The 26,417-nt window shown below is 44.4% G+C and overlaps 2 protein-coding genes and 1 long non-coding RNA gene across 3 annotated transcripts; all 3 read right to left on the reverse strand.

Moving 5' to 3' along the window:
- Positions 1–6: 6 nt before the first annotated feature.
- LOC119912509 lies at positions 7–1,093 on the reverse strand. The gene is made up of 4 exons (XR_005446172.1): positions 1,004–1,093; positions 571–603; positions 320–403; positions 7–93 (listed from the first exon to the last, which is right to left on the reverse strand). It is a non-coding gene; the product is annotated as an uncharacterized LOC119912509 (long non-coding RNA).
- Positions 1,094–9,324: 8,231 nt separating this feature from the next.
- Positions 9,325–11,938, reverse strand: LOC119913057 (L-rhamnose-binding lectin SML-like). The gene is made up of 9 exons (XM_038732364.1): positions 11,864–11,938; positions 11,431–11,463; positions 11,179–11,262; positions 10,816–10,951; positions 10,407–10,516; positions 10,280–10,324; positions 10,059–10,191; positions 9,855–9,958; positions 9,325–9,601 (listed from the first exon to the last, which is right to left on the reverse strand). The coding sequence occupies exons 1-9, from the start codon at positions 11,892–11,894 to the stop codon at positions 9,588–9,590; spliced, it is 690 nt and encodes a 229-aa protein (XP_038588292.1). The 5' UTR covers positions 11,895–11,938; the 3' UTR covers positions 9,325–9,587.
- Positions 11,939–20,184: 8,246 nt separating this feature from the next.
- LOC119913058 (L-rhamnose-binding lectin SML-like) lies at positions 20,185–22,798 on the reverse strand. The gene is made up of 9 exons (XM_038732365.1): positions 22,724–22,798; positions 22,291–22,323; positions 22,039–22,122; positions 21,676–21,811; positions 21,267–21,376; positions 21,140–21,184; positions 20,919–21,051; positions 20,715–20,818; positions 20,185–20,461 (listed from the first exon to the last, which is right to left on the reverse strand). Exons 1-9 carry the CDS (start codon positions 22,752–22,754, stop codon positions 20,448–20,450), a joined length of 690 nt encoding a protein of 229 aa, XP_038588293.1. The 5' UTR covers positions 22,755–22,798; the 3' UTR covers positions 20,185–20,447.
- Between the last annotated feature and the right edge of the window lie 3,619 nt (positions 22,799–26,417).

Raw genomic sequence — 26,417 nt, forward strand, 5'->3', positions numbered from 1 at the left:
TTGGCAAGCTGCTGGGGAGATTTGCCCTTACTGCAGGTCGCCTTGTCTGCACGTCCTACACAGCATTCTGCACACTGATCACTCCTTTTGGTGCTACACACCAGAGGGAAACAACTTGGTCAGAGAGCAAAACTTGGTCTCTCTATACTGTCAACAGAAGTCCGAAACTGACAGTGTTAGTCTGTCAATGTGATCTGTTCAGTTTACAGTACTTTCATTAAAACACAAAAGACTTCAACTGGGAAAATAGTGCACTTACAGGGGACTAAATTGTTTTGCTTGTTGCCTTAAAAACACAAACTTTTGAGTTCAGTCATACCACAGCTCAGGCGTTGGACGTCGTCATCACATGTGATCACTTTCACCTTGGACGAGGGGTCCACAACGGTGGCTCTAGAAAGTCCTAGAATGAAAAATTTGTTCTGGAGTCATGCATTTTGGAATAAATACACACTTGTTGTGGAATAAGTTTTAAGGATGAGCGTATAGTCAAGGCAGAGAGAGAAGGACGATTAGTGAAGTCAGGAAATGAAAGTGACCAGTGGACAAAGAGCAAAAACATCCAGTTACCTGCTCTCATAAGCAAACACATTGCTGCCAGCACTGGAAGAGAAAAAAAAAACATGTTTATTAGTCTTGTAACTTCTGTGTAAATCCAGTTTAGCAATGTTCTGGGAGTTGATGGTAACACCATGAAACACTAAAATCTTTCACAGGGGAGCTGAAGTGCCTGCGCAGAGTCCAGAACCCAAGAGATACAGAAGTATCTGCTGTCAGCCAGACTACAGAGCAGCTTCTTCCCCCAGTGAGACCCCTAAACTCAATCTCAGCACTGCACCATGCAAAATAGGCATTTTTTGGTGTGACTTGTTCTTTATCCACTCATCTACAGAATATAAATTGTGAGTAGCTTAAATGGAACTACAACTTAATCTCATTATACAACCCTGTGTTGAAAAATGATGACTAAATCTACCTTGTAGTAAGTTAGTTGCGTACTTACACAGGGTGGTGCAGAGTCTGGAGCAGAGCATGGTGTTTAGAAGATCTGGCTTGAGTTGAGTTGAATTGATTGCAGTGAAACACACACCTGCTATTTATTGTGTTGAGGGGAAAGACCTGCCTCTCTCTGTGCAAACTAGTCACCAATAAAAAAACCTGGAATGATGCTGCATTCCAGACCGGTCGGAACTGGGAAATTTCCAAGTTGAAATACAAAGCGTTTCAGTTGCATGGTGGTGCAAGACGCTAAATGTAATTTATGCAAAGTTAAACCCTCAACAGTGCACTCGGTGTTAATTAAAAGGATGGCCATTTTATTTAAAACAAGTGAGAAATACACGTTACTCGTCAACTGTGCATCCTTCTAGCTACATCAGTTGGTAATCCTCAAAAGTCAGCAAAAGTTTTAGGCTATATTTCCAAATGTTTTCACATTTCTGGGCATTTTTAACATTTTCCTCAATAACTTTTGGATACAGAAGATGACTTTCAGATATTGTTTACTGTAAGCAGCTACCTAATTACACTGACAAAATATTTCTACATCACTTTACATGCAGAACAAGTTTTACTATTTGAGACTAGTATGTATTATTTTATTTGAATACTTTACTTTGCCTTTTAGTTTCCGCTTTACCATTTACAATGTGTGCTTCCACGGGAGCTGCCATTGTTGTGCGACGTCATTCGGCTGCTACTCGTGCTACTCGGGTACATATTTTTTCTCCGAGTTCGCGAGTAGGATATCCGACTTCAAATGGCGTTCCAAAGTACTGTTTCTAGTTGGAGGTCGGAAATTTCCCAGTTCCGAGATGCCTTGAACGCAGCATATGTTCCTTGTCAGTTGCAGCAGACTGAAGGAGAAAACTTTAAATGGTTACAGACAATCAAATACCAAGACGTGCAACATACAACAAGATGCCTGAGAACAAACAATGCTTCAGTCCTGCGTTTGCTTCGGTTTACGTGAAGCCTGTGGCGATTTCCTAAACCTAACCAAGTAGTTTTTCTTGCCTAAACCTGACCAAACTGCCTATATACAAGATGTGAAAAAAAAACAACCTCTCATAGGACACTGAAGTGAACTTTGTGTGTCAAATACAGACTTATTTATAGCTTTGTTCCACTTTTAGTTATGTGCACAAATGTAAGCGACTTGCTGGGAAGCAGGTGAAGGTGGCCTCCAGGTTTTTGTACATGTCAAAGCAGGGATCAGAATCAGAAAGAGCTCATTGCCAAGTAGTGTTTTACACATACGATTTGCTTTGGTGATAAGGTGCTACAGGTAGACAAACATACAGTTGACATAAATAAATCTAGAAATATAAAATATGGAATAAACAATGCAAGTTATATAAGAATAATAAAAAGAACAGAGAAAAATAATACAACGTGGCAGATATTTACATGTGCCTTATTCCGGGTTTGTGTTGTGAAGACGTATTGCAACGGAAGAGAGTATTGTGTAGATGAATATATAAATGGACAAAATACAAAAATTATAGAACAACAAGGATTAACAATTGACAAGAAGTATGTGCAATGTGCCAGCTTTGTGCATGAAATGAGACATTTGTATTACTTGAAAGGGGGGAGTATCAATCAGCGAGGGACTCGGGCCTTCTTGATGAGGCTAGCTGCAGACGGGAAGACGCTGTTTTTGTGGCGAGAGGTTTTGGTCCTGATGGACCGCAGCCTCCTGCCAGCGGGGAGAGTCGTAAACAGTTTGCGTCCAGGGAGGGAGGGGTCAGCTGCAATCTTTCCTGCTCGCTGCAGAGTCCTGGAGGCGTACAGGTCCTGAAGTGAAGGAAGATTGCAGCCAATCACCTTCTCTGCAGAGCAAATGATATGCTGCAGCCTGCCCTTGTCCCCGGCAGTGGCAGCAGCGTACCAGATGGTGATGGAGGAGGTGAGGATGGACTCAATGATGGCGGTGTAGAAGTGCACCATCATTGTCTTTGGCAGGCTGAACTTCTTCAGCTGCCGCAGGAGGTACATCCTCTGCTGGGCCTTTTTGGTGAGGTAGGTGATTTCCAGCTCCCACTTGAGGTCCTGGGAGATGATGGTGCCCAGGAAGGATGATGGGGGAGGGTGGGGTTGTGCTCTTTCTAATATCCACCACCATCTCCACTGTCTTCAGAGAGTTGAGCTCCAGACTGTTCTGGCTGCACCAGGGCACCAGATGGTCAGAAGCACAGACAAAAATCGTCCTTTGAGTCAACCAAAAGCACACTCCACAGTCATACGAGCTTGGCTGAGGCGGTAGTTGAAGTATTGCTGATCGTTAGTTAGCTGTCCATTGTGAAGATAAGGCTGCATGAGGAGGTATGCTGCATCTCCCAGAAGCGTGACAGGGGCTGATGTGCCATGAATGTCACGGGTGACCTAGAAATGTAGAACACAAATTTGTTCTTATTGGTCACAGTGAGTATGTTGAAATAACAGATTGAACAGTAAAGAAGGATGGGTTGAATTATGCTTTTGTAGAGCAGCAGTAGAAGGTGGGGTGCAACCGAAAGGGATTTAAATTTACGGATGGCAGAGAGTCTTTGTTGGCAGCGTTTGAAAGTGTTTATTGTCCAGAGTGAGCCCGAGGTATCTGAAGCACTCCACCCATTCAACAGCTACATTATTTATGTATGTAGAGTTGGGGGTGACATTATGGGCTGTGCTGTTGGTGTTGGGTGTGTTAATCAACATTTCTTTTGTTTTTGCAACATTCAGCTGAAGATAATTATTTGAACACCACTGCGTGAGGTGAGAGATGGTCTTGATAGCTTAAAACAGAGTTTTTGTTATTAAGGAGACCAAGAACAACAGCGTCGTCAGAGTACTTGATATATGTGGTGTGGTGTCCGAACAATAATGCTGCGATGATGTGTTGAGAAGAAACCCGCTTGACACTGTTCTTGATCGGAAAAGTTTATTACATGAAGGAGTTCAGCATCAATTACAAGCTCTGCAGCAGCTTGGAGAGTGACCCAGCCCGATGACCACTCTGTCTCTCTATACATCAAACATCTTATATAGGATATGTTTAGGTATCTGCTAGGTACCATAGAAGGGTTTGAGTCTGCAAAATAAAGCTCAAACCCATAGAAGGGTACAGTGCTATTCTGAGGTAACAAAACAAAGGGTTAGAGGTCAAATTCTATAGAAGGGTTCAGTCCCTACATAACCACCAATCACTGCTCTCCCCTTGGGAGGTCACTGACCCTCTGTCCTGCTGCTACAGTGCTATTTTGAACTGTTATGAGTCAAATGCACATATATGGACACCACAGTGGTAACAGGTGAGGGGCTGGTGCAGTCATTGGTGTATAGAGTAAACAGAAATGGACTGCTGAGGAAGCTGCATACCCAGTGAATGAGAACTGAGGGGACGTTGAGATGGTGGAGTTTCCTAATCATCTGGTGAAGCTGAATAGTGTTGAAGGCCGAACTATAGTCAATAAAAAGAAGTTCCCAAGTGATTCAAGGTGTTGTAGTAGTTAGTGCAGAAGGCATGCCACTGCATCTTCTGTCCCCCTTTTGGCCTTGTAGGCAAACTGTAAAGGATCCAATTGTGGTCCGACAATTGGAAGGATACAGTTGAGAATCAGTTTTTCAAAACACTTCATTATTATTGAGGTGAGTGCACCCGGCCGATAGTGATTTAATTCTGAGGGGCGGGGTTTCTTGGGCACTGGTATGATGGTGGATGTTTTCCACAGGGTGGGTATGGAGGCAGTCCTGTAGAATTCTGTGACGATGGAATTTAGAATGGGAGAGAGCTCCATGGCACAGTCTCTCAGCACCCGCGCTTGGATGCCGTCCGGTCCTGGAGCCTTGCCTGGTTTGCACTGTCTCAGATGCCGCCTCACATCTTCTACTGTGAAAGGAGCAGAGAGTGCCGGCTCGAGGGCTGAAAGGTTTGCCAGTAGTGCCTTGCATTCCTCTGAGCAGTCTATGGTGTCAAACCGTGAGTAGAAAATGTTCAGTTCTTCAGCAAAAGATGATGGATCTGTTATTGTGGTTAGTTTGCGTCTAGAATCATGTCTGGTTAGTGTTCTTACTTTTTGGAAAGCCTGTTTAGTGCTCATGTTGCTGAATTCCTGCTCAAGTCTCTCTTTGCATTTGTGCTTTGTCATTTTTTATTTGACGGTTGATGGTTTTTGTGAGGCCCAGTCTTGTTGTTGAAAGGCTTTCCGTTTTTCCCTGAAACTGTAATTAATATGATGATTTATCTAGGGTGTGGAGTTTGGATATTGTTTTGAAGGTCTTAACTGGTATGGTTATAGTGATGCAGAATTTGATGTAGTCTGTGATGACACTCTCGCATCAAGATTGACATCAAAAATGTCCCAGTCCATGCAGGCCAGTGAGCCTTGTAATTGCGTCCTCCGACGGCTTGTGACTTTTCAGTACCGGTCTGTAATGCGGAAGTAGAAAAACAACATTGTGGTCTGCGAAGCCAAGCAGAGGGTGAGCCCTTGAGATGTATGCGTCTGAAACATTGCCATAACAAAGGTCAAGAGTGTCTTCTCTCCTTGTCGGAATGTCCACGTGTTGCTGAAATGACGGCAGCATATACAGGTGCTTGTCATATAATTAGAATATCATCAAAAAGTTGATTTATTTCAGTAATTCCATTCAAAAAGTGAAACTTGGATATTATATTCATTCATTACACACAGACTGATATATTTCAAATGTTTATTTCATTTAATTGTGATGATTAAAACTGACAACTAATGAAAATCCCAAATTCAGTATCTCTGAAAATTAGAATATTACTTAAGACCAATACAAAAAAAAGGATTTTTAGAAATGTTGGCCAACTGAAAAGTATGAACATGAAAAGTATGAACCTGAAGTATGAGCATGTACAGCACTCAATACTTAGTTGGGGCTCCTTTTGCCTGAATTACTGCAGCAATGCAGCGTGGCATGGAGTCGATCAGTCTGTGGCACTGCTCAGGTGTTATGAGAGCCCAGGTTGCTCTGATAGTGGCCTTCAGCTCTTCTGCATTGTTGGGTCTGGCGTATCGCATCTTCCTCTTCGCAATACCCCATAGATTTTCTATAGGGTTAAGGTCAGGCGAGTTTGCTGGCCAATTAAGAACAGGGATACCATTGTTCTTAAACCAGGTACTGGTAGCTTTGGCACTGTGTGCAGGTGCCAAGTCCTGTTGGACAATAAAATCTGCATCTCCATAAAGTTGGTCAGCAGCAGGAAGCATGAAGTGCTCCAAAACTTCCTGGCTGCGTTGACCTTGGACCTCAGAAAACACAGTGGACCAACACCAGCAGATGACAGGGCACCCCAAACCATCACTGACTGTGGAAACTTTACACTGGACTTCAAGCAACGTGGATTCTGTGCCTCTCCTCTCTTCCTCCAGACTCTGGGACCTTGATTTCCAAAGGAAATGCAAAATTTACTTTCATCAGAGAACATAACTTTGGACCACTCAGCAGCAGTCCAGTCCTTTTTGTCTTTAGCCCAGACGAGACGCTTCTGACGCTGTGTCTTGTTCAAGAGTGTCTTGACATAAGGAATGCGACAGCTGAAACCCATGTCTCGCATACTTCTGTGCGTGGTGGTTCTTGAAGCACTGACTCCAGCTGCAGTCCACTCTTTGTGAATCTCCCCCACATATTTGAATAGGTTTTGTTTCACAATCCTCTCCAGGGTGCGGTTATCCCTATTGCTTGTACACTTTTTTCCAACACATCTTTTCCTTCCCTTCGCCTCTCTATTAATGTGCTTGGACACAGAGCTCTGTGAACAGTCAGCCTCTTTAGCAATGACCTTTTGTGTCTTGTCCTCCTTGTGCAAGGTGTCAATGGTCGTCTTTTGGACAGTCTTCCCCATGATTGTGTAGCCTACAGAACTAGACTGAGAGACCATTTAAAGGCCATTGCAGGTGTTTTTGCACCTGTATACATTACCAATTGAAGCAGAGCACTGACTTTCAATCGTTCTTCCTTGGCTCCAAAAACAATAACTTCAGTTTTATCTTGGTTTAACTGAAGAAAATTCTGGCACATCCAACTGTTGATTTGTTCAATACAGTTACTCAGCGCTTGTATGGGATCATAGTCACATGGCGATATAGTTATATCAATGTGTGTGTCATCTGCATAATTATGATAACATATTTTGTTGTTCTATTTCGTATAGGCTTCGCCTTCTAAGGCTATCGCTATTGGGTTTACCCCTTGTGAGAGGGGTACATGATGCTCTCTGTATATCTCAAGTAACTTGTGTTGCAATACTTAGATAATACAGGACAGGATAGCACTACACACAACCCTGCGTGTAGTGTTATCGCTGTGTGACAAGCTGTGTTGTGCACTGTACATGTGTGATATATGGCATCAAGTGTGTGCCAAACACGTTAGGCATCGCAGGCGACAGTGACGCTGGGGAGAATTGTGTTTCTTGGAACTACAGAACACATTGTGTGAGCCAGCTGTGGGTTAGCCAAACGGCTAACAAGCAGCCTGGGCTTGCTACAAAGCTGCACATCCTCTCTCCCCTTGCCCCCCTCCCTGAAATGGTCAGGTGGCTGGCCTGAGCCCACATGTACGCCTCCCCCGCCCTCTTCCCTTAGCGGGCGAGCGGCGCGCCGATGAGCCCCTGCCTCCCTCCCCTCACCAGGTGAGTGGCATAACGGACAGGCTGCAGCTGGTCGGATGGCTTTCATGCAGTCTGGCTTCGATGCCACAAGCAGAATATTTCCTCCTCGGCCCGCCACCGTCTCTACGAAGTCAGTGGCTGCCGTCACACCGCGTGGACCAGCTGCAGCTGGCCGTGCGGCCTTCATGCAGCATGGCTTCGATGTCGCAGGCTGACCTTTTCAGCATTGGCTCGCTTTCTGCTCGATGCACAGATGGATGGACAGCCTGATCCGCTGGGATCACAGGCTGCAGTTCGCACCCCCCCCTCCTTCGCCGGGATTGTGGAGACTGTGCTCTCCTCCTCGGCTCAGAACGCCGCTACTTCCTGGTCAGGAAGAAGACGGGCGGTGTGAGGCCCATCCTGGACCTGTCACTGTTCAACACGGCAATTATGGTGAGACCTTTTCGCATGTTAACAGTAAAAACAGTTGATGGAGTGTGTGCACCAGGGAGACTGGCTCTCTTCCATCTACCTGAAGGTCGCGTACTTTCATGTGTCCGTCATTCCCGGACACAGGAACTTCTGCGGTTTTCATTCCAGGGCGCCCAGTACCAATACAACCGGCTGCCCTTCGGTTATTCCCAAGTGTGTCGAGACGGCCCTGGAGCCGCTGCGGCGGTCTGGCATCAGGGTCCTATTTTACCTGGTCGACCTGCTGCTGGCGCCGTCCCGGGACGAGGCGGTGGTGCAGACGGCCCAGCTAGTCGAACACCTGTCTTACCTGGGCTTCACGGTGAACTGGAAGAAGAGTGCTCCTCTCCCCTCCCGGAGACTCACCTATGTTGGCGTGGTACTGGACTCCTCTCTCAGGAGAGGGTGGATGCTCTGATGGAGCTGCTCCACCATGTTTATTTTGCCTCTTCCTTCTGCTAACATTTTTGGGTGTTAGAGACACTTACAAAATTCAGCATTTGAGCTGCTTACGGGAAAGACTCTGTACATGTGGTCAGAAATAAACCTGGAGCTACAAGAACCCCTGAAGTAATTGTGTCCTGTGTGGCATCTAATTCCAGGGGCTACACAATATAAGCTGATAGCGGCCCAGAATGACTGAGATTCTGGTAGCATTAGGAGTTTGAATTGTCACCTGCCACTTGAATTTTGTGTTTCTCTTTACATAACATTTACCATCGAGTGCAGAAAAATTTATCAGAATGCAGGAATTAGAGTGTTTAATGCTCAAACACTAAAGATTTCTTAAAATCGCATCTCAGTCTCGAATCTACAGACTTTCATCTGTTTGCAATTCAGATAGCGCAACAATGCTTTAAGTGGTTTCCCCAAATTCAGCAGAAAATGCAACTTCTGACTTCTCTAGTCTCAAAAGTCAAGCATTTTTAGTACTTGCCGTTATGACCTGCTGCAAACGAGATTCTGGCAGAGTTCCTGAGGAATCCGGGCCCATTGCTCATGAGCAATGGCCTCCAGTTCAGTAATATTCTGGAGTTTGCGTGCTTCAACTGCCTTCTTCAAATCCCAGAGATTTGAGGTTCAAGTCAGTCGGCCGATACAAGCTAGTTGCATTTCAAACAGCAGAGACAGATCTTTGCTTTTACCACCACGTCAAGTTAAAAATTATTGCAACACAAATAATATTAGCTCTGGGACTGAACTATACCATTTGATCATTTATTGTAATGAACCAGAACACAAGGTGAGGCGAGGCAGATTTTATTTGTGCATCACAAGATGATAACAGAAGAGGCAATTCCTTGATCAAAGGCTTATTAAAGCAAGTTTTGTTCCCATTTTGAGTCATTTGTGGAGCAACTGTATTTGGACACTTAGCCCAGTATGAGATGGTGAACAACAGTTTAATATGCCGCTGTCCAGATACTTTTGGCTATATGCTCCATTTGGAATTTCAAAGTCTCATTGGTTGCATCCGCTGACGCCGTACATTGCCATGTTTTGTTGTTTAATTCCCACGCTCTGCAAAACAAGAGACAAGACATTAGACCGATGAAGTTTGAGAGCTCAAACATGTTCCGTTACTGCCGCCATCGTGACAATATAGACAGTTTTTCCCCATTCCACTTGAAGAATTAATGCAACCTCACCGAATGGCATGTCCTTGTTTTATGTATAAGCAGGAGTCTGCTAACCTACCAATATTTTGCTTTACACGACCACAGATCAGCTTCAGTGGAGTGAAACATCCCAACAGGGCCTTTCAAGTACTTACTTTTACATGTGTAAGCCACCTCCAGGTACTTGTAAGTGCCAACACAGGGGTCTCCAAACACTGAGTTGCTGGCTTTGATAGTACAGCTGTGTTTCCCATTGCACCTGCGGATACAGAGTGAATACAGTAAATGGGGATGTCACATGAGAAAGATGTGGATGATATTAATCCCCATTGTTTAACAAGATGAGAGGGCAGCTGTACTTTTCAGCAACTTTGCTCGTGGGGTTTAAGCAGTTGACATTTCGGAGCTGAGAGGCAGGTCGTTGGGAAGAGCATGTGGTGGAGTCACGGCGTCCATAATGAGCACTGTAGACAGATATAACCTCTTTTGCATCTGACAGAGAGGAGGAGATGGTCAGTATCAGTGTTGAACCGCAACACCTTAATCCACCGAAAATACGAAGGAGAAAGTGTGATCTTACCACACTGCAGCGTTGCCGGAGAGTCCTCGCATGTTACGCTGACGACTGTCAAAGTAAAGATTAACATTAGACATGTTGCACTCACTTCTTTGCGGCTTTGCTTCACTTTTAGTTACGTGCATGTCACCTGCTGGGAGGCAGGTGTAGGTGGTCTCCAGATATTTGTAGATGCCATGGCAGGGATCAGAAGCATGGAAGATGTTTGGGTTTATGTCACACACCCTCTTGCCATTACATCTGCAGGAAGAAGAAAAAGGCTTTAGCTTTCACAATATATACTATGTGAAGCAATTTACACCATGCTTTGAATTGCCGGTGTGTGAAGGACATCATTTAGCTGATGCTTTTATCCAAAGCGACTTACAATTGCTACACATGTCTGGAGCAACTAGGGGTTAAGTGTCTTGAACCCAGGTCTCACACCAAAGGCATGTGTCTTATGCATTGCGCCATCACCAACCCACCACAGAAGGATTCATCCTCTGGTGACCATGACTGTATAAAATCTGGTGCCAGATTCTAATTTTGAATTGTACCTTTTCCCCATATCCACAGTGACCTGCAGAGAACACTTGGTGTTGGCAAGCTGCTGGGGAGATTTGCCCTTACTGCAGGTCGCCTTGTCTGCACGTCCATACACAGCATTCTGCACACTGATCACTCCTTTTGGTGCTACACACCAGAGGGAAACAAACTTGGTCAGAGAGCAAAACTTGGTCTCTCTATACTGTCAACAGAAGTCCGAAACTGACAGTGTTAGTCTGTCAATGTGATCTGTTCAGTTTACAGTACTTTCATTAAAACACAAAAGACTTCAACTGGGAAAATAGTGCACTTACAGGGGACTAAATTGTTTTGCTTGTTGCCTTAAAAACACAAACTTTTGAGTTCAGTCATACCACAGCTCAGGCGTTGGACGTCGTCATCACATGTGATCACTTTCACCTTGGACGAGGGGTCCACAACGGTGGCTCTAGAAAGTCCTAGAATGAAAAATTTGTTCTGGGAGTCATGCATTTTGGAATAAATACACACTTGTTGTGGAATAAGTTTTAAGGATGAGCGTATAGTCAAGGCAGAGAGAGAAGGACGATTAGTGAAGTCAGGAAATGAAAGTGACCAGTGGACAAAGAGCAAAAACATCCAGTTACCTGCTCTCATAAGCAAACACATTGCTGCCAGCACTGGAAGAGAAAAAAAAAACATGTTTATTAGTCTTGTAACTTCTGTGTAAATCCAGTTTAGCAATGTTCTGGGAGTTGATGGTAACACCATGAAACACTAAAATCTTTCACAGGGGAGCTGAAGTGCCTGCGCAGAGTCCAGAACCCAAGAGATACAGAAGTATCTGCTGTCAGCCAGACTACAGAGCAGCTTCTTCCCCCAGTGAGACCCCTAAACTCAATCTCAGCACTGCACCATGCAAAATAGGCATTTTTTGGTGTGACTTGTTCTTTATCCACTCATCTACAGAATATAAATTGTGAGTAGCTTAAATGGAACTACAACTTAATCTCATTATACAACCCTGTGTTGAAAAATGATGACTAAATCTACCTTGTAGTAAGTTAGTTGCGTACTTACACAGGGTGGTGCAGAGTCTGGAGCAGAGCATGGTGTTTAGAAGATCTGGCTTGAGTTGAGTTGAATTGATTGCAGTGAAACACACACCTGCTATTTATTGTGTTGAGGGGAAAGACCTGCCTCTCTCTGTGCAAACTAGTCACCAATAAAAAAACCTGGAATGATGCTGCATTCCAGACCGGTCGGAACTGGGAAATTTCCAAGTTGAAATACAAAGCGTTTCAGTTGCATGGTGGTGCAAGACGCTAAATGTAATTTATGCAAAGTTAAACCCTCAACAGTGCACTCGGTGTTAATTAAAAGGATGGCCATTTTATTTAAAACAAGTGAGAAATACACGTTACTCGTCAACTGTGCATCCTTCTAGCTACATCAGTTGGTAATCCTCAAAAGTCAGCAAAAGTTTTAGGCTATATTTCCAAATGTTTTCACATTTCTGGGCATTTTTAACATTTTCCTCAATAACTTTTGGATACAGAAGATGACTTTCAGATATTGTTTACTGTAAGCAGCTACCTAATTACACTGACAAAATATTTCTACATCACTTTACATGCAGAACAAGTTTTACTATTTGAGACTAGTATGTATTATTTTATTTGAATACTTTACTTTGCCTTTTAGTTTCCGCTTTACCATTTACAATGTGTGCTTCCACGGGAGCTGCCATTGTTGTGCGACGTCATTCGGCTGCTACTCGTGCTACTCGGGTACATATTTTTTCTCCGAGTTCGCGAGTAGGATATCCGACTTCAAATGGCGTTCCAAAGTACTGTTTCTAGTTGGAGGTCGGAAATTTCCCAGTTCCGAGATGCCTTGAACGCAGCATATGTTCCTTGTCAGTTGCAGCAGACTGAAGGAGAAAACTTTAAATGGTTACAGACAATCAAATACCAAGACGTGCAACATACAACAAGATGCCTGAGAACAAACAATGCTTCAGTCCTGCGTTTGCTTCGGTTTACGTGAAGCCTGTGGCGATTTCCTAAACCTAACCAAGTAGTTTTTCTTGCCTAAACCTGACCAAACTGCCTATATACAAGATGTGAAAAAAAAACAACCTCTCATAGGACACTGAAGTGAACTTTGTGTGTCAAATACAGACTTATTTATAGCTTTGTTCCACTTTTAGTTATGTGCACAAATGTAAGCGACTTGCTGGGAAGCAGGTGAAGGTGGCCTCCAGGTTTTTGTACATGTCAAAGCAGGGATCAGAATCAGAAAGAGCTCATTGCCAAGTAGTGTTTTACACATACGATTTGCTTTGGTGATAAGGTGCTACAGGTAGACAAACATACAGTTGACATAAATAAATCTAGAAATATAAAAATATGGAATAAACAATGCAAGTTATATAAGAATAATAAAAAGAACAGAGAAAAATAATACAACGTGGCAGATATTTACATGTGCCTTATTCCGGGTTTGTGTTGTGAAGACGTATTGCAACGGAAGAGAGTATTGTGTAGATGAATATATAAATGGACAAAATACAAAAATTATAGAACAACAAGGATTAACAATTGACAAGAAGTATGTGCAATGTGCCAGCTTTGTGCATGAAATGAGACATTTGTATTACTTGAAAGGGGGGAGTATCAATCAGCGAGGGACTCGGGCCTTCTTGATGAGGCTAGCTGCAGACGGGAAGACGCTGTTTTTGTGGCGAGAGGTTTTGGTCCTGATGGACCGCAGCCTCCTGCCAGCGGGGAGAGTCGTAAACAGTTTGCGTCCAGGGAGGGAGGGGTCAGCTGCAATCTTTCCTGCTCGCTGCAGAGTCCTGGAGGCGTACAGGTCCTGAAGTGAAGGAAGATTGCAGCCAATCACCTTCTCTGCAGAGCAAATGATATGCTGCAGCCTGCCCTTGTCCCCGGCAGTGGCAGCAGCGTACCAGATGGTGATGGAGGAGGTGAGGATGGACTCAATGATGGCGGTGTAGAAGTGCACCATCATTGTCTTTGGCAGGCTGAACTTCTTCAGCTGCCGCAGGAGGTACATCCTCTGCTGGGCCTTTTTGGTGAGGTAGGTGATTTCCAGCTCCCACTTGAGGTCCTGGGAGATGATGGTGCCCAGGAAGGATGATGGGGGAGGGTGGGGTTGTGCTCTTTCTAATATCCACCACCATCTCCACTGTCTTCAGAGAGTTGAGCTCCAGACTGTTCTGGCTGCACCAGGGCACCAGATGGTCAGAAGCACAGACAAAAATCGTCCTTTGAGTCAACCAAAAGCACACTCCACAGTCATACGAGCTTGGCTGAGGCGGTAGTTGAAGTATTGCTGATCGTTAGTTAGCTGTCCATTGTGAAGATAAGGCTGCATGAGGAGGTATGCTGCATCTCCCAGAAGCGTGACAGGGGCTGATGTGCCATGAATGTCACGGGTGACCTAGAAATGTAGAACACAAATTTGTTCTTATTGGTCACAGTGAGTATGTTGAAATAACAGATTGAACAGTAAAGAAGGATGGGTTGAATTATGCTTTTGTAGAGCAGCAGTAGAAGGTGGGGTGCAACCGAAAGGGATTTAAATTTACGGATGGCAGAGAGTCTTTGTTGGCAGCGTTTGAAAGTGTTTATTGTCCAGAGTGAGCCCGAGGTATCTGAAGCACTCCACCCATTCAACAGCTACATTATTTATGTATGTAGAGTTGGGGGTGACATTATGGGCTGTGCTGTTGGTGTTGGGTGTGTTAATCAACATTTCTTTTGTTTTTGCAACATTCAGCTGAAGATAATTATTTGAACACCACTGCGTGAGGTGAGAGATGGTCTTGATAGCTTAAAACAGAGTTTTTGTTATTAAGGAGACCAAGAACAACAGCGTCGTCAGAGTACTTGATATATGTGGTGTGGTGTCCGAACAATAATGCTGCGATGATGTGTTGAGAAGAAACCCGCTTGACACTGTTCTTGATCGGAAAAGTTTATTACATGAAGGAGTTCAGCATCAATTACAAGCTCTGCAGCAGCTTGGAGAGTGACCCAGCCCGATGACCACTCTGTCTCTCTATACATCAAACATCTTATATAGGATATGTTTAGGTATCTGCTAGGTACCATAGAAGGGTTTGAGTCTGCAAAATAAAGCTCAAACCCATAGAAGGGTACAGTGCTATTCTGAGGTAACAAAACAAAGGGTTAGAGGTCAAATTCTATAGAAGGGTTCAGTCCCTACATAACCACCAATCACTGCTCTCCCCTTGGGAGGTCACTGACCCTCTGTCCTGCTGCTACAGTGCTATTTTGAACTGTTATGAGTCAAATGCACATATATTGGACACCACAATGGTAACAGGTGAGGGGCTGGTGCAGTCATTGGTGTATAGAGTAAACAGAAATGGACTGCTGAGGAAGCTGCATACCCAGTGAATGAGAACTGAGGGGACGTTGAGATGGTGGAGTTTCCTAATCATCTGGTGAAGCTGAATAGTGTTGAAGGCCGAACTATAGTCAATAAAAAGAAGTTCCCAAGTGATTCAAGGTGTTGTAGTAGTTAGTGCAGAAGGCATGCCACTGCATCTTCTGTCCCCCTTTTGGCCTTGTAGGCAAACTGTAAAGGATCCAATTGTGGTCCGACAATTGGAAGGATACAGTTGAGAATCAGTTTTTCAAAACACTTCATTATTATTGAGGTGAGTGCACCCGGCCGATAGTGATTTAATTCTGAGGGGCGGGGTTTCTTGGGCACTGGTATGATGGTGGATGTTTTCCACAGGGTGGGTATGGAGGCAGTCCTGTAGAATTCTGTGACGATGGAATTTAGAATGGGAGAGAGCTCCATGGCACAGTCTCTCAGCACCCGCGCTTGGATGCCGTCCGGTCCTGGAGCCTTGCCTGGTTTGCACTGTCTCAGATGCCGCCTCACATCTTCTACTGTGAAAGGAGCAGAGAGTGCCGGCTCGAGGGCTGAAAGGTTTGCCAGTAGTGCCTTGCATTCCTCTGAGCAGTCTATGGTGTCAAACCGTGAGTAGAAAATGTTCAGTTCTTCAGCAAAAGATGATGGATCTGTTATTGTGGTTAGTTTGCGTCTAGAATCATGTCTGGTTAGTGTTCTTACTTTTTGGAAAGCCTGTTTAGTGCTCATGTTGCTGAATTCCTGCTCAAGTCTCTCTTTGCATTTGTGCTTTGTCATTTTTTATTTGACGGTTGATGGTTTTTGTGAGGCCCAGTCTTGTTGTTGAAAGGCTTTCCGTTTTTCCCTGAAACTGTAATTAATATGATGATTTATCTAGGGTGTGGAGTTTGGATATTGTTTTGAAGGTCTTAACTGGTATGGTTATAGTGATGCAGAATTTGATGTAGTCTGTGATGACACTCTCGCATCAAGATTGACATCAAAAATGTCCCAGTCCATGCAGGCCAGTGAGCCTTGTAATTGCGTCCTCCGACGGCTTGTGACTTTTCAGTACCGGTCTGTAATGCGGAAGTAGAAAAACAACATTGTGGTCTGCGAAGCCAAGCAGAGGGTGAGCCCTTGAGATGTATGCGTCTGAAACATTGCCATAACAAAGGTCAAGAGTGTCTTCTCTCCTTGTCGGAATGTCCACGTGTTGCTGAAATGACGGCAGCATATACAGGTGCTTGTCATATAATTAGAATATCATCAAAAAGTTGATTTATTTCAGTAATTCCATTCAAAAAGTGAAACTTGGATATTATATTCATTCATTACACACAGACTGATATATTTCAAATGTTTATTTCATTTAATTGTGATGATTAAAACTGACAACTAATGAAAATCCCAAATTCAGTATCTCTGAAAATTAGAATATTACTTAAGACCAATACAAAAAAAAGGATTTTTAGAAATGTTGGCCAACTGAAAAGTATGAACATGAAAAGTATGAACCTGAAGTATGAGCATGTACAGCACTCAATACTTAGTTGGGGCTCCTTTTGCCTGAATTACTGCAGCAATGCAGCGTGGCATGGAGTCGATCAGTCTGTGGCACTGCTCAGGTGTTATGAGAGCCCAGGTTGCTCTGATAGTGGCCTTCAGCTCTTCTGCATTGTTGGGTCTGGCGTATCGCATCTTCCTCTTCGCAATACCCCATAGATTTTCTATAGGGTTAAGGTCAGGCGAGTTTGCTGGCCAATTAAGAACAGGGATACCATTGTTCTTAAACCAGGTACTGGTAGCTTTGGCACTGTGTGCAGGTGCCAAGTCCTGTTGGACAATAAAATCTGCATCTCCATAAAGTTGGTCAGCAGCAGGAAGCATGAAGTGCTCCAAAACTTCCTGGCTGCGTTGACCTTGGACCTCAGAAAACACAGTGGACCAACACCAGCAGATGACAGGGCACCCCAAACCATCACTGACTGTGGAAACTTTACACTGGACTTCAAGCAACGTGGATTCTGTGCCTCTCCTCTCTTCCTCCAGACTCTGGGACCTTGATTTCCAAAGGAAATGCAAAATTTACTTTCATCAGAGAACATAACTTTGGACCACTCAGCAGCAGTCCAGTCCTTTTTGTCTTTAGCCCAGACGAGACGCTTCTGACGCTGTGTCTTGTTCAAGAGTGTCTTGACATAAGGAATGCGACAGCTGAAACCCATGTCTCGCATACTTCTGTGCGTGGTGGTTCTTGAAGCACTGACTCCAGCTGCAGTCCACTCTTTGTGAATCTCCCCCACATATTTGAATAGGTTTTGTTTCACAATCCTCTCCAGGGTGCGGTTATCCCTATTGCTTGTACACTTTTTTCCAACACATCTTTTCCTTCCCTTCGCCTCTCTATTAATGTGCTTGGACACAGAGCTCTGTGAACAGTCAGCCTCTTTAGCAATGACCTTTTGTGTCTTGTCCTCCTTGTGCAAGGTGTCAATGGTCGTCTTTTGGACAGTCTTCCCCATGATTGTGTAGCCTACAGAACTAGACTGAGAGACCATTTAAAGGCCATTGCAGGTGTTTTTGCACCTGTATACATTACCAATTGAAGCAGAGCACTGACTTTCAATCGTTCTTCCTTGGCTCCAAAAACAATAACTTCAGTTTTATCTTGGTTTAACTGAAGAAAATTCTGGCACATCCAACTGTTGATTTGTTCAATACAGTTACTCAGCGCTTGTATGGGATCATAGTCACATGGCGATATAGTTATATCAATGTGTGTGTCATCTGCATAATTATGATAACATATTTTGTTGTTCTATTTCGTATAGGCTTCGCCTTCTAAGGCTATCGCTATTGGGTTTACCCCTTGTGAGAGGGGTACATGATGCTCTCTGTATATCTCAAGTAACTTGTGTTGCAATACTTAGATAATACAGGACAGGATAGCACTACACACAACCCTGCGTGTAGTGTTATCGCTGTGTGACAAGCTGTGTTGTGCACTGTACATGTGTGATATATGGCATCAAGTGTGTGCCAAACACGTTAGGCATCGCAGGCGACAGTGACGCTGGGGAGAATTGTGTTTCTTGGAACTACAGAACACATTGTGTGAGCCAGCTGTGGGTTAGCCAAACGGCTAACAAGCAGCCTGGGCTTGCTACAAAGCTGCACATCCTCTCTCCCCTTGCCCCCCTCCCTGAAATGGTCAGGTGGCTGGCCTGAGCCCACATGTACGCCTCCCCCGCCCTCTTCCCTTAGCGGGCGAGCGGCGCGCCGATGAGCCCCTGCCTCCCTCCCCTCACCAGGTGAGTGGCATAACGGACAGGCTGCAGCTGGTCGGATGGCTTTCATGCAGTCTGGCTTCGATGCCACAAGCAGAATATTTCCTCCTCGGCCCGCCACCGTCTCTACGAAGTCAGTGGCTGCCGTCACACCGCGTGGACCAGCTGCAGCTGGCCGTGCGGCCTTCATGCAGCATGGCTTCGATGTCGCAGGCTGACCTTTTCAGCATTGGCTCGCTTTCTGCTCGATGCACAGATGGATGGACAGCCTGATCCGCTGGGATCACAGGCTGCAGTTCGCACCCCCCCCCTTCGCCGGGATTGTGGAGACTGTGCTCTCCTCCTCGGCTCAGAACGCCGCTACTTCCTGGTCAGGAAGAAGACGGGCGGTGTGAGGCCCATCCTGGACCTGTCACTGTTCAACACGGCAATTATGGTGAGACCTTTTCGCATGTTAACAGTAAAAACAGTTGATGGAGTGTGTGCACCAGGGAGACTGGCTCTCTTCCATCTACCTGAAGGTCGCGTACTTTCATGTGTCCGTCATTCCCGGACACAGGAACTTCTGCGGTTTTCATTCCAGGGCGCCCAGTACCAATACAACCGGCTGCCCTTCGGTTATTCCCAAGTGTGTCGAGACGGCCCTGGAGCCGCTGCGGCGGTCTGGCATCAGGGTCCTATTTTACCTGGTCGACCTGCTGCTGGCGCCGTCCCGGGACGAGGCGGTGGTGCAGACGGCCCAGCTAGTCGAACACCTGTCTTACCTGGGCTTCACGGTCAACTGGAAGAAGAGTGCTCCTCTCCCCTCCCGGAGACTCACCTATGTTGGCGTGGTACTGGACTCCTCTCTCAGGAGAGGGTGGATGCTCTGATGGAGCTGCTCCACCATGTTTATTTTGCCTCTTCCTTCTGCTAACATTTTTGGGTGTTAGAGACACTTACAAAATTCAGCATTTGAGCTGCTTACGGGAAAGACTCTGTACATGTGGTCAGAAATAAACCTGGAGCTACAAGAACCCCTGAAGTAATTGTGTCCTGTGTGGCATCTAATTCCAGGGGCTACACAATATAAGCTGATAGCGGCCCAGAATGACTGAGATTCTGGTAGCATTAGGAGTTTGAATTGTCACCTGCCACTTGAATTTTGTGTTTCTCTTTACATAACATTTACCATCGAGTGCAGAAAAATTTATCAGAATGCAGGAATTAGAGTGTTTAATGCTCAAACACTAAAGATTTCTTAAAATCGCATCTCAGTCTCGAATCTACAGACTTTCATCTGTTTGCAATTCAGATAGCGCAACAATGCTTTAAGTGGTTTCCCCAAATTCAGCAGAAAATGCAACTTCTGACTTCTCTAGTCTCAAAAGTCAAGCATTTTTAGTACTTGCCGTTATGACCTGCTGCAAACGAGATTCTGGCAGAGTTCCTGAGGAATCCGGGCCCATTGCTCATGAGCAATGGCCTCCAGTTCAGTAATATTCTGGAGTTTGCGTGCTTCAACTGCCTTCTTCAAATCCCAGAGATTTGAGGTTCAAGTCAGTCGGCCGATACAAGCTAGTTGCATTTCAAACAGCAGAGACAGATCTTTGCTTTTACCACCACGTCAAGTTAAAAATTATTGCAACACAAATAATATTAGCTCTGGGACTGAACTATACCATTTGATCATTTATTGTAATGAACCAGAACACAAGGTGAGGCGAGGCAGATTTTATTTGTGCATCACAAGATGATAACAGAAGAGGCAATTCCTTGATCAAAGGCTTATTAAAGCAAGTTTTGTTCCCATTTTGAGTCATTTGTGGAGCAACTGTATTTGGACACTTAGCCCAGTATGAGATGGTGAACAACAGTTTAATATGCCGCTGTCCAGATACTTTTGGCTATATGCTCCATTTGGAATTTCAAAGTCTCATTGGTTGCATCCGCTGACGCCGTACATTGCCATGTTTTGTTGTTTAATTCCCACGCTCTGCAAAACAAGAGACAAGACATTAGACCGATGAAGTTTGAGAGCTCAAACATGTTCCGTTACTGCCGCCATCGTGACAATATAGACAGTTTTTCCCCATTCCACTTGAAGAATTAATGCAACCTCACCGAATGGCATGTCCTTGTTTTATGTATAAGCAGGAGTCTGCTAACCTACCAATATTTTGCTTTACACGACCACAGATCAGCTTCAGTGGAGTGAAACATCCCAACAGGGCCTTTCAAGTACTTACTTTTACATGTGTAAGCCACCTCCAGGTACTTGTAAGTGCCAACACAGGGGTCTCCAAACACTGAGTTGCTGGCTTTGATAGTACAGCTGTGTTTCCCATTGCACCTGCGGATACAGAGTGAATACAGTAAATGGGGATGTCACATGAGAAAGATGTGGATGATATTAATCCCCATTGTTTAACAAGATGAGAGGGCAGCTGTACTTTTCAGCAACTTTGCTCGTGGGGTTTAAGCAGTTGACATTTCGGAGCTGAGAGGCAGGTCGTTGGGAAGAGCATGTGGTGGAGTCACGGCGTCCATAATGAGCACTGTAGACAGATATAACCTCTTTTGCATCTGACAGAGAGGAGGAGATGGTCAGTATCAGTGTTGAACCGCAACACCTTAATCCACCGAAAATACGAAGGAGAAAGTGTGATCTTACCACACTGCAGCGTTGCCGGAGAGTCCTCGCATGTTACGCTGACGACTGTCAAAGTAAAGATTAACATTAGACATGTTGCACTCACTTCTTTGCGGCTTTGCTTCACTTTTAGTTACGTGCATGTCACCTGCTGGGAGGCAGGTGTAGGTGGTCTCCAGATATTTGTAGATGCCATGGCAGGGATCAGAAGCATGGAAGATGTTTGGGTTTATGTCACACACCCTCTTGCCATTACATCTGCAGGAAGAAGAAAAAGGCTTTAGCTTTCACAATATATACTATGTGAAGCAATTTACACCATGCTTTGAATTGCCGGTGTGTGAAGGACATCATTTAGCTGATGCTTTTATCCAAAGCGACTTACAATTGCTACACATGTCTGGAGCAACTAGGGGTTAAGTGTCTTGAACCCAGGTCTCACACCAAAGGCATGTGTCTTATGCATTGCGCCATCACCAACCCACCACAGAAGGATTCATCCTCTGGTGACCATGACTGTATAAAATCTGGTGCCAGATTCTAATTTTGAATTGTACCTTTTCCCCATATCCACAGTGACCTGCAGAGAACACTTGGTGTTGGCAAGCTGCTGGGGAGATTTGCCCTTACTGCAGGTCGCCTTGTCTGCACGTCCATACACAGCATTCTGCACACTGATCACTCCTTTTGGTGCTACACACCAGAGGGAAACAAACTTGGTCAGAGAGCAAAACTTGGTCTCTCTATACTGTCAACAGAAGTCCGAAACTGACAGTGTTAGTCTGTCAATGTGATCTGTTCAGTTTACAGTACTTTCATTAAAACACAAAAGACTTCAACTGGGAAAATAGTGCACTTACAGGGGACTAAATTGTTTTGCTTGTTGCCTTAAAAACACAAACTTTTGAGTTCAGTCATACCACAGCTCAGGCGTTGGACGTCGTCATCACATGTGATCACTTTCACCTTGGACGAGGGGTCCACAACGGTGGCTCTAGAAAGTCCTAGAATGAAAAATTTGTTCTGGGAGTCATGCATTTTGGAATAAATACACACTTGTTGTGGAATAAGTTTTAAGGATGAGCGTATAGTCAAGGCAGAGAGAGAAGGACGATTAGTGAAGTCAGGAAATGAAAGTGACCAGTGGACAAAGAGCAAAAACATCCAGTTACCTGCTCTCATAAGCAAACACATTGCTGCCAGCACTGGAAGAGAAAAAAAAAACATGTTTATTAGTCTTGTAACTTCTGTGTAAATCCAGTTTAGCAATGTTCTGGGAGTTGATGGTAACACCATGAAACACTAAAATCTTTCACAGGGGAGCTGAAGTGCCTGCGCAGAGTCCAGAACCCAAGAGATACAGAAGTATCTGCTGTCAGCCAGACTACAGAGCAGCTTCTTCCCCCAGTGAGACCCCTAAACTCAATCTCAGCACTGCACCATGCAAAATAGGCATTTTTTGGTGTGACTTGTTCTTTATCCACTCATCTACAGAATATAAATTGTGAGTAGCTTAAATGGAACTACAACTTAATCTCATTATACAACCCTGTGTTGAAAAATGATGACTAAATCTACCTTGTAGTAAGTTAGTTGCGTACTTACACAGGGTGGTGCAGAGTCTGGAGCAGAGCATGGTGTTTAGAAGATCTGGCTTGAGTTGAGTTGAATTGATTGCAGTGAAACACACACCTGCTATTTATTGTGTTGAGGGGAAAGACCTGCCTCTCTCTGTGCAAACTAGTCACCAATAAAAAAACCTGGAATGATGCTGCATTCCAGACCGGTCGGAACTGGGAAATTTCCAAGTTGAAATACAAAGCGTTTCAGTTGCATGGTGGTGCAAGACGCTAAATGTAATTTATGCAAAGTTAAACCCTCAACAGTGCACTCGGTGTTAATTAAAAGGATGGCCATTTTATTTAAAACAAGTGAGAAATACACGTTACTCGTCAACTGTGCATCCTTCTAGCTACATCAGTTGGTAATCCTCAAAAGTCAGCAAAAGTTTTAGGCTATATTTCCAAATGTTTTCACATTTCTGGGCATTTTTAACATTTTCCTCAATAACTTTTGGATACAGAAGATGACTTTCAGATATTGTTTACTGTAAGCAGCTACCTAATTACACTGACAAAATATTTCTACATCACTTTACATGCAGAACAAGTTTTACTATTTGAGACTAGTATGTATTATTTTATTTGAATACTTTACTTTGCCTTTTAGTTTCCGCTTTACCATTTACAATGTGTGCTTCCACGGGAGCTGCCATTGTTGTGCGACGTCATTCGGCTGCTACTCGTGCTACTCGGGTACATATTTTTTCTCCGAGTTCGCGAGTAGGATATCCGACTTCAAATGGCGTTCCAAAGTACTGTTTCTAGTTGGAGGTCGGAAATTTCCCAGTTCCGAGATGCCTTGAACGCAGCATATGTTCCTTGTCAGTTGCAGCAGACTGAAGGAGAAAACTTTAAATGGTTACAGACAATCAAATACCAAGACGTGCAACATACAACAAGATGCCTGAGAACAAACAATGCTTCAGTCCTGCGTTTGCTTCGGTTTACGTGAAGCCTGTGGCGATTTCCTAAACCTAACCAAGTAGTTTTTCTTGCCTAAACCTGACCAAACTGCCTATATACAAGATGTGAAAAAAAAACAACCTCTCATAGGACACTGAAGTGAACTTTGTGTGTCAAATACAGACTTATTTATAGCTTTGTTCCACTTTTAGTTATGTGCACAAATGTAAGCGACTTGCTGGGAAGCAGGTGAAGGTGGCCTCCAGGTTTTTGTACATGTCAAAGCAGGGGTCAGAATCAGAAAGAGCTCATTGCCAAGTAGTGTTTTACACATACGATTTGCTTTGGTGATAAGGTGCTACAGGTAGACAAACATACAGTTGACATAAATAAATCTAGAAATATAAAAATATGGAATAAACAATGCAAGTTATATAAGAATAATAAAAAGAACAGAGAAAAATAATACAACGTGGCAGATATTTACATGTGCCTTATTCCGGGTTTGTGTTGTGAAGACGTATTGCAACGGAAGAGAGTATTGTGTAGATGAATATATAAATGGACAAAATACAAAAATTATAGAACAACAAGGATTAACAATTGACAAGAAGTATGTGCAATGTGCCAGCTTTGTGCATGAAATGAGACATTTGTATTACTTGAAAGGGGGGAGTATCAATCAGCGAGGGACTCGGGCCTTCTTGATGAGGCTAGCTGCAGACGGGAAGACGCTGTTTTTGTGGCGAGAGGTTTTGGTCCTGATGGACCGCAGCCTCCTGCCAGCGGGGAGAGTCGTAAACAGTTTGCGTCCAGGGAGGGAGGGGTCAGCTGCAATCTTTCCTGCTCGCTGCAGAGTCCTGGAGGCGTACAGGTCCTGAAGTGAAGGAAGATTGCAGCCAATCACCTTCTCTGCAGAGCAAATGATATGCTGCAGCCTGCCCTTGTCCCCGGCAGTGGCAGCAGCGTACCAGATGGTGATGGAGGAGGTGAGGATGGACTCAATGATGGCGGTGTAGAAGTGCACCATCATTGTCTTTGGCAGGCTGAACTTCTTCAGCTGCCGCAGGAGGTACATCCTCTGCTGGGCCTTTTTGGTGAGGTAGGTGATTTCCAGCTCCCACTTGAGGTCCTGGGAGATGATGGTGCCCAGGAAGGATGATGGGGGAGGGTGGGGTTGTGCTCTTTCTAATATCCACCACCATCTCCACTGTCTTCAGAGAGTTGAGCTCCAGACTGTTCTGGCTGCACCAGGGCACCAGATGGTCAGAAGCACAGACAAAAATCGTCCTTTGAGTCAACCAAAAGCACACTCCACAGTCATACGAGCTTGGCTGAGGCGGTAGTTGAAGTATTGCTGATCGTTAGTTAGCTGTCCATTGTGAAGATAAGGCTGCATGAGGAGGTATGCTGCATCTCCCAGAAGCGTGACAGGGGCTGATGTGCCATGAATGTCACGGGTGACCTAGAAATGTAGAACACAAATTTGTTCTTATTGGTCACAGTGAGTATGTTGAAATAACAGATTGAACAGTAAAGAAGGATGGGTTGAATTATGCTTTTGTAGAGCAGCAGTAGAAGGTGGGGTGCAACCGAAAGGGATTTAAATTTACGGATGGCAGAGAGTCTTTGTTGGCAGCGTTTGAAAGTGTTTATTGTCCAGAGTGAGCCCGAGGTATCTGAAGCACTCCACCCATTCAACAGCTACATTATTTATGTATGTAGAGTTGGGGGTGACATTATGGGCTGTGCTGTTGGTGTTGGGTGTGTTAATCAACATTTCTTTTGTTTTTGCAACATCAGCTGAAGATAATTATTTGAACACCACTGCGTGAGGTGAGAGATGGTCTTGATAGCTTAAAACAGAGTTTTTGTTATTAAGGAGACCAAGAACAACAGCGTCGTCAGAGTACTTGATATATGTGGTGTGGTGTCCGAACAATAATGCTGCGATGATGTGTTGAGAAGAAACCCGCTTGACACTGTTCTTGATCGGAAAAGTTTATTACATGAAGGAGTTCAGCATCAATTACAAGCTCTGCAGCAGCTTGGAGAGTGACCCAGCCCGATGACCACTCTGTCTCTCTATACATCAAACATCTTATATAGGATATGTTTAGGTATCTGCTAGGTACCATAGAAGGGTTTGAGTCTGCAAAATAAAGCTCAAACCCATAGAAGGGTACAGTGCTATTCTGAGGTAACAAAACAAAGGGTTAGAGGTCAAATTCTATAGAAGGGTTCAGTCCCTACATAACCACCAATCACTGCTCTCCCCTTGGGAGGTCACTGACCCTCTGTCCTGCTGCTACAGTGCTATTTTGAACTGTTATGAGTCAAATGCACATATATTGGACACCACAATGGTAACAGGTGAGGGGCTGGTGCAGTCATTGGTGTATAGAGTAAACAGAAATGGACTGCTGAGGAAGCTGCATACCCAGTGAATGAGAACTGAGGGGACGTTGAGATGGTGGAGTTTCCTAATCATCTGGTGAAGCTGAATAGTGTTGAAGGCCGAACTATAGTCAATAAAAAGAAGTTCCCAAGTGATTCAAGGTGTTGTAGTAGTTAGTGCAGAAGGCATGCCACTGCATCTTCTGTCCCCCTTTTGGCCTTGTAGGCAAACTGTAAAGGATCCAATTGTGGTCCGACAATTGGAAGGATACAGTTGAGAATCAGTTTTTCAAAACACTTCATTATTATTGAGGTGAGTGCACCCGGCCGATAGTGATTTAATTCTGAGGGGCGGGGTTTCTTGGGCACTGGTATGA

The sequence above is a fragment of the Micropterus salmoides genome, unplaced genomic scaffold (assembly GCF_014851395.1).
Source record: "Micropterus salmoides isolate LMB-PRFRI ecotype aquatic unplaced genomic scaffold, ASM1485139v1 Ms_hic_scaffold_2, whole genome shotgun sequence".
NCBI classification, from domain to species: Eukaryota; Metazoa; Chordata; class Actinopteri; order Centrarchiformes; family Centrarchidae; genus Micropterus; species Micropterus salmoides.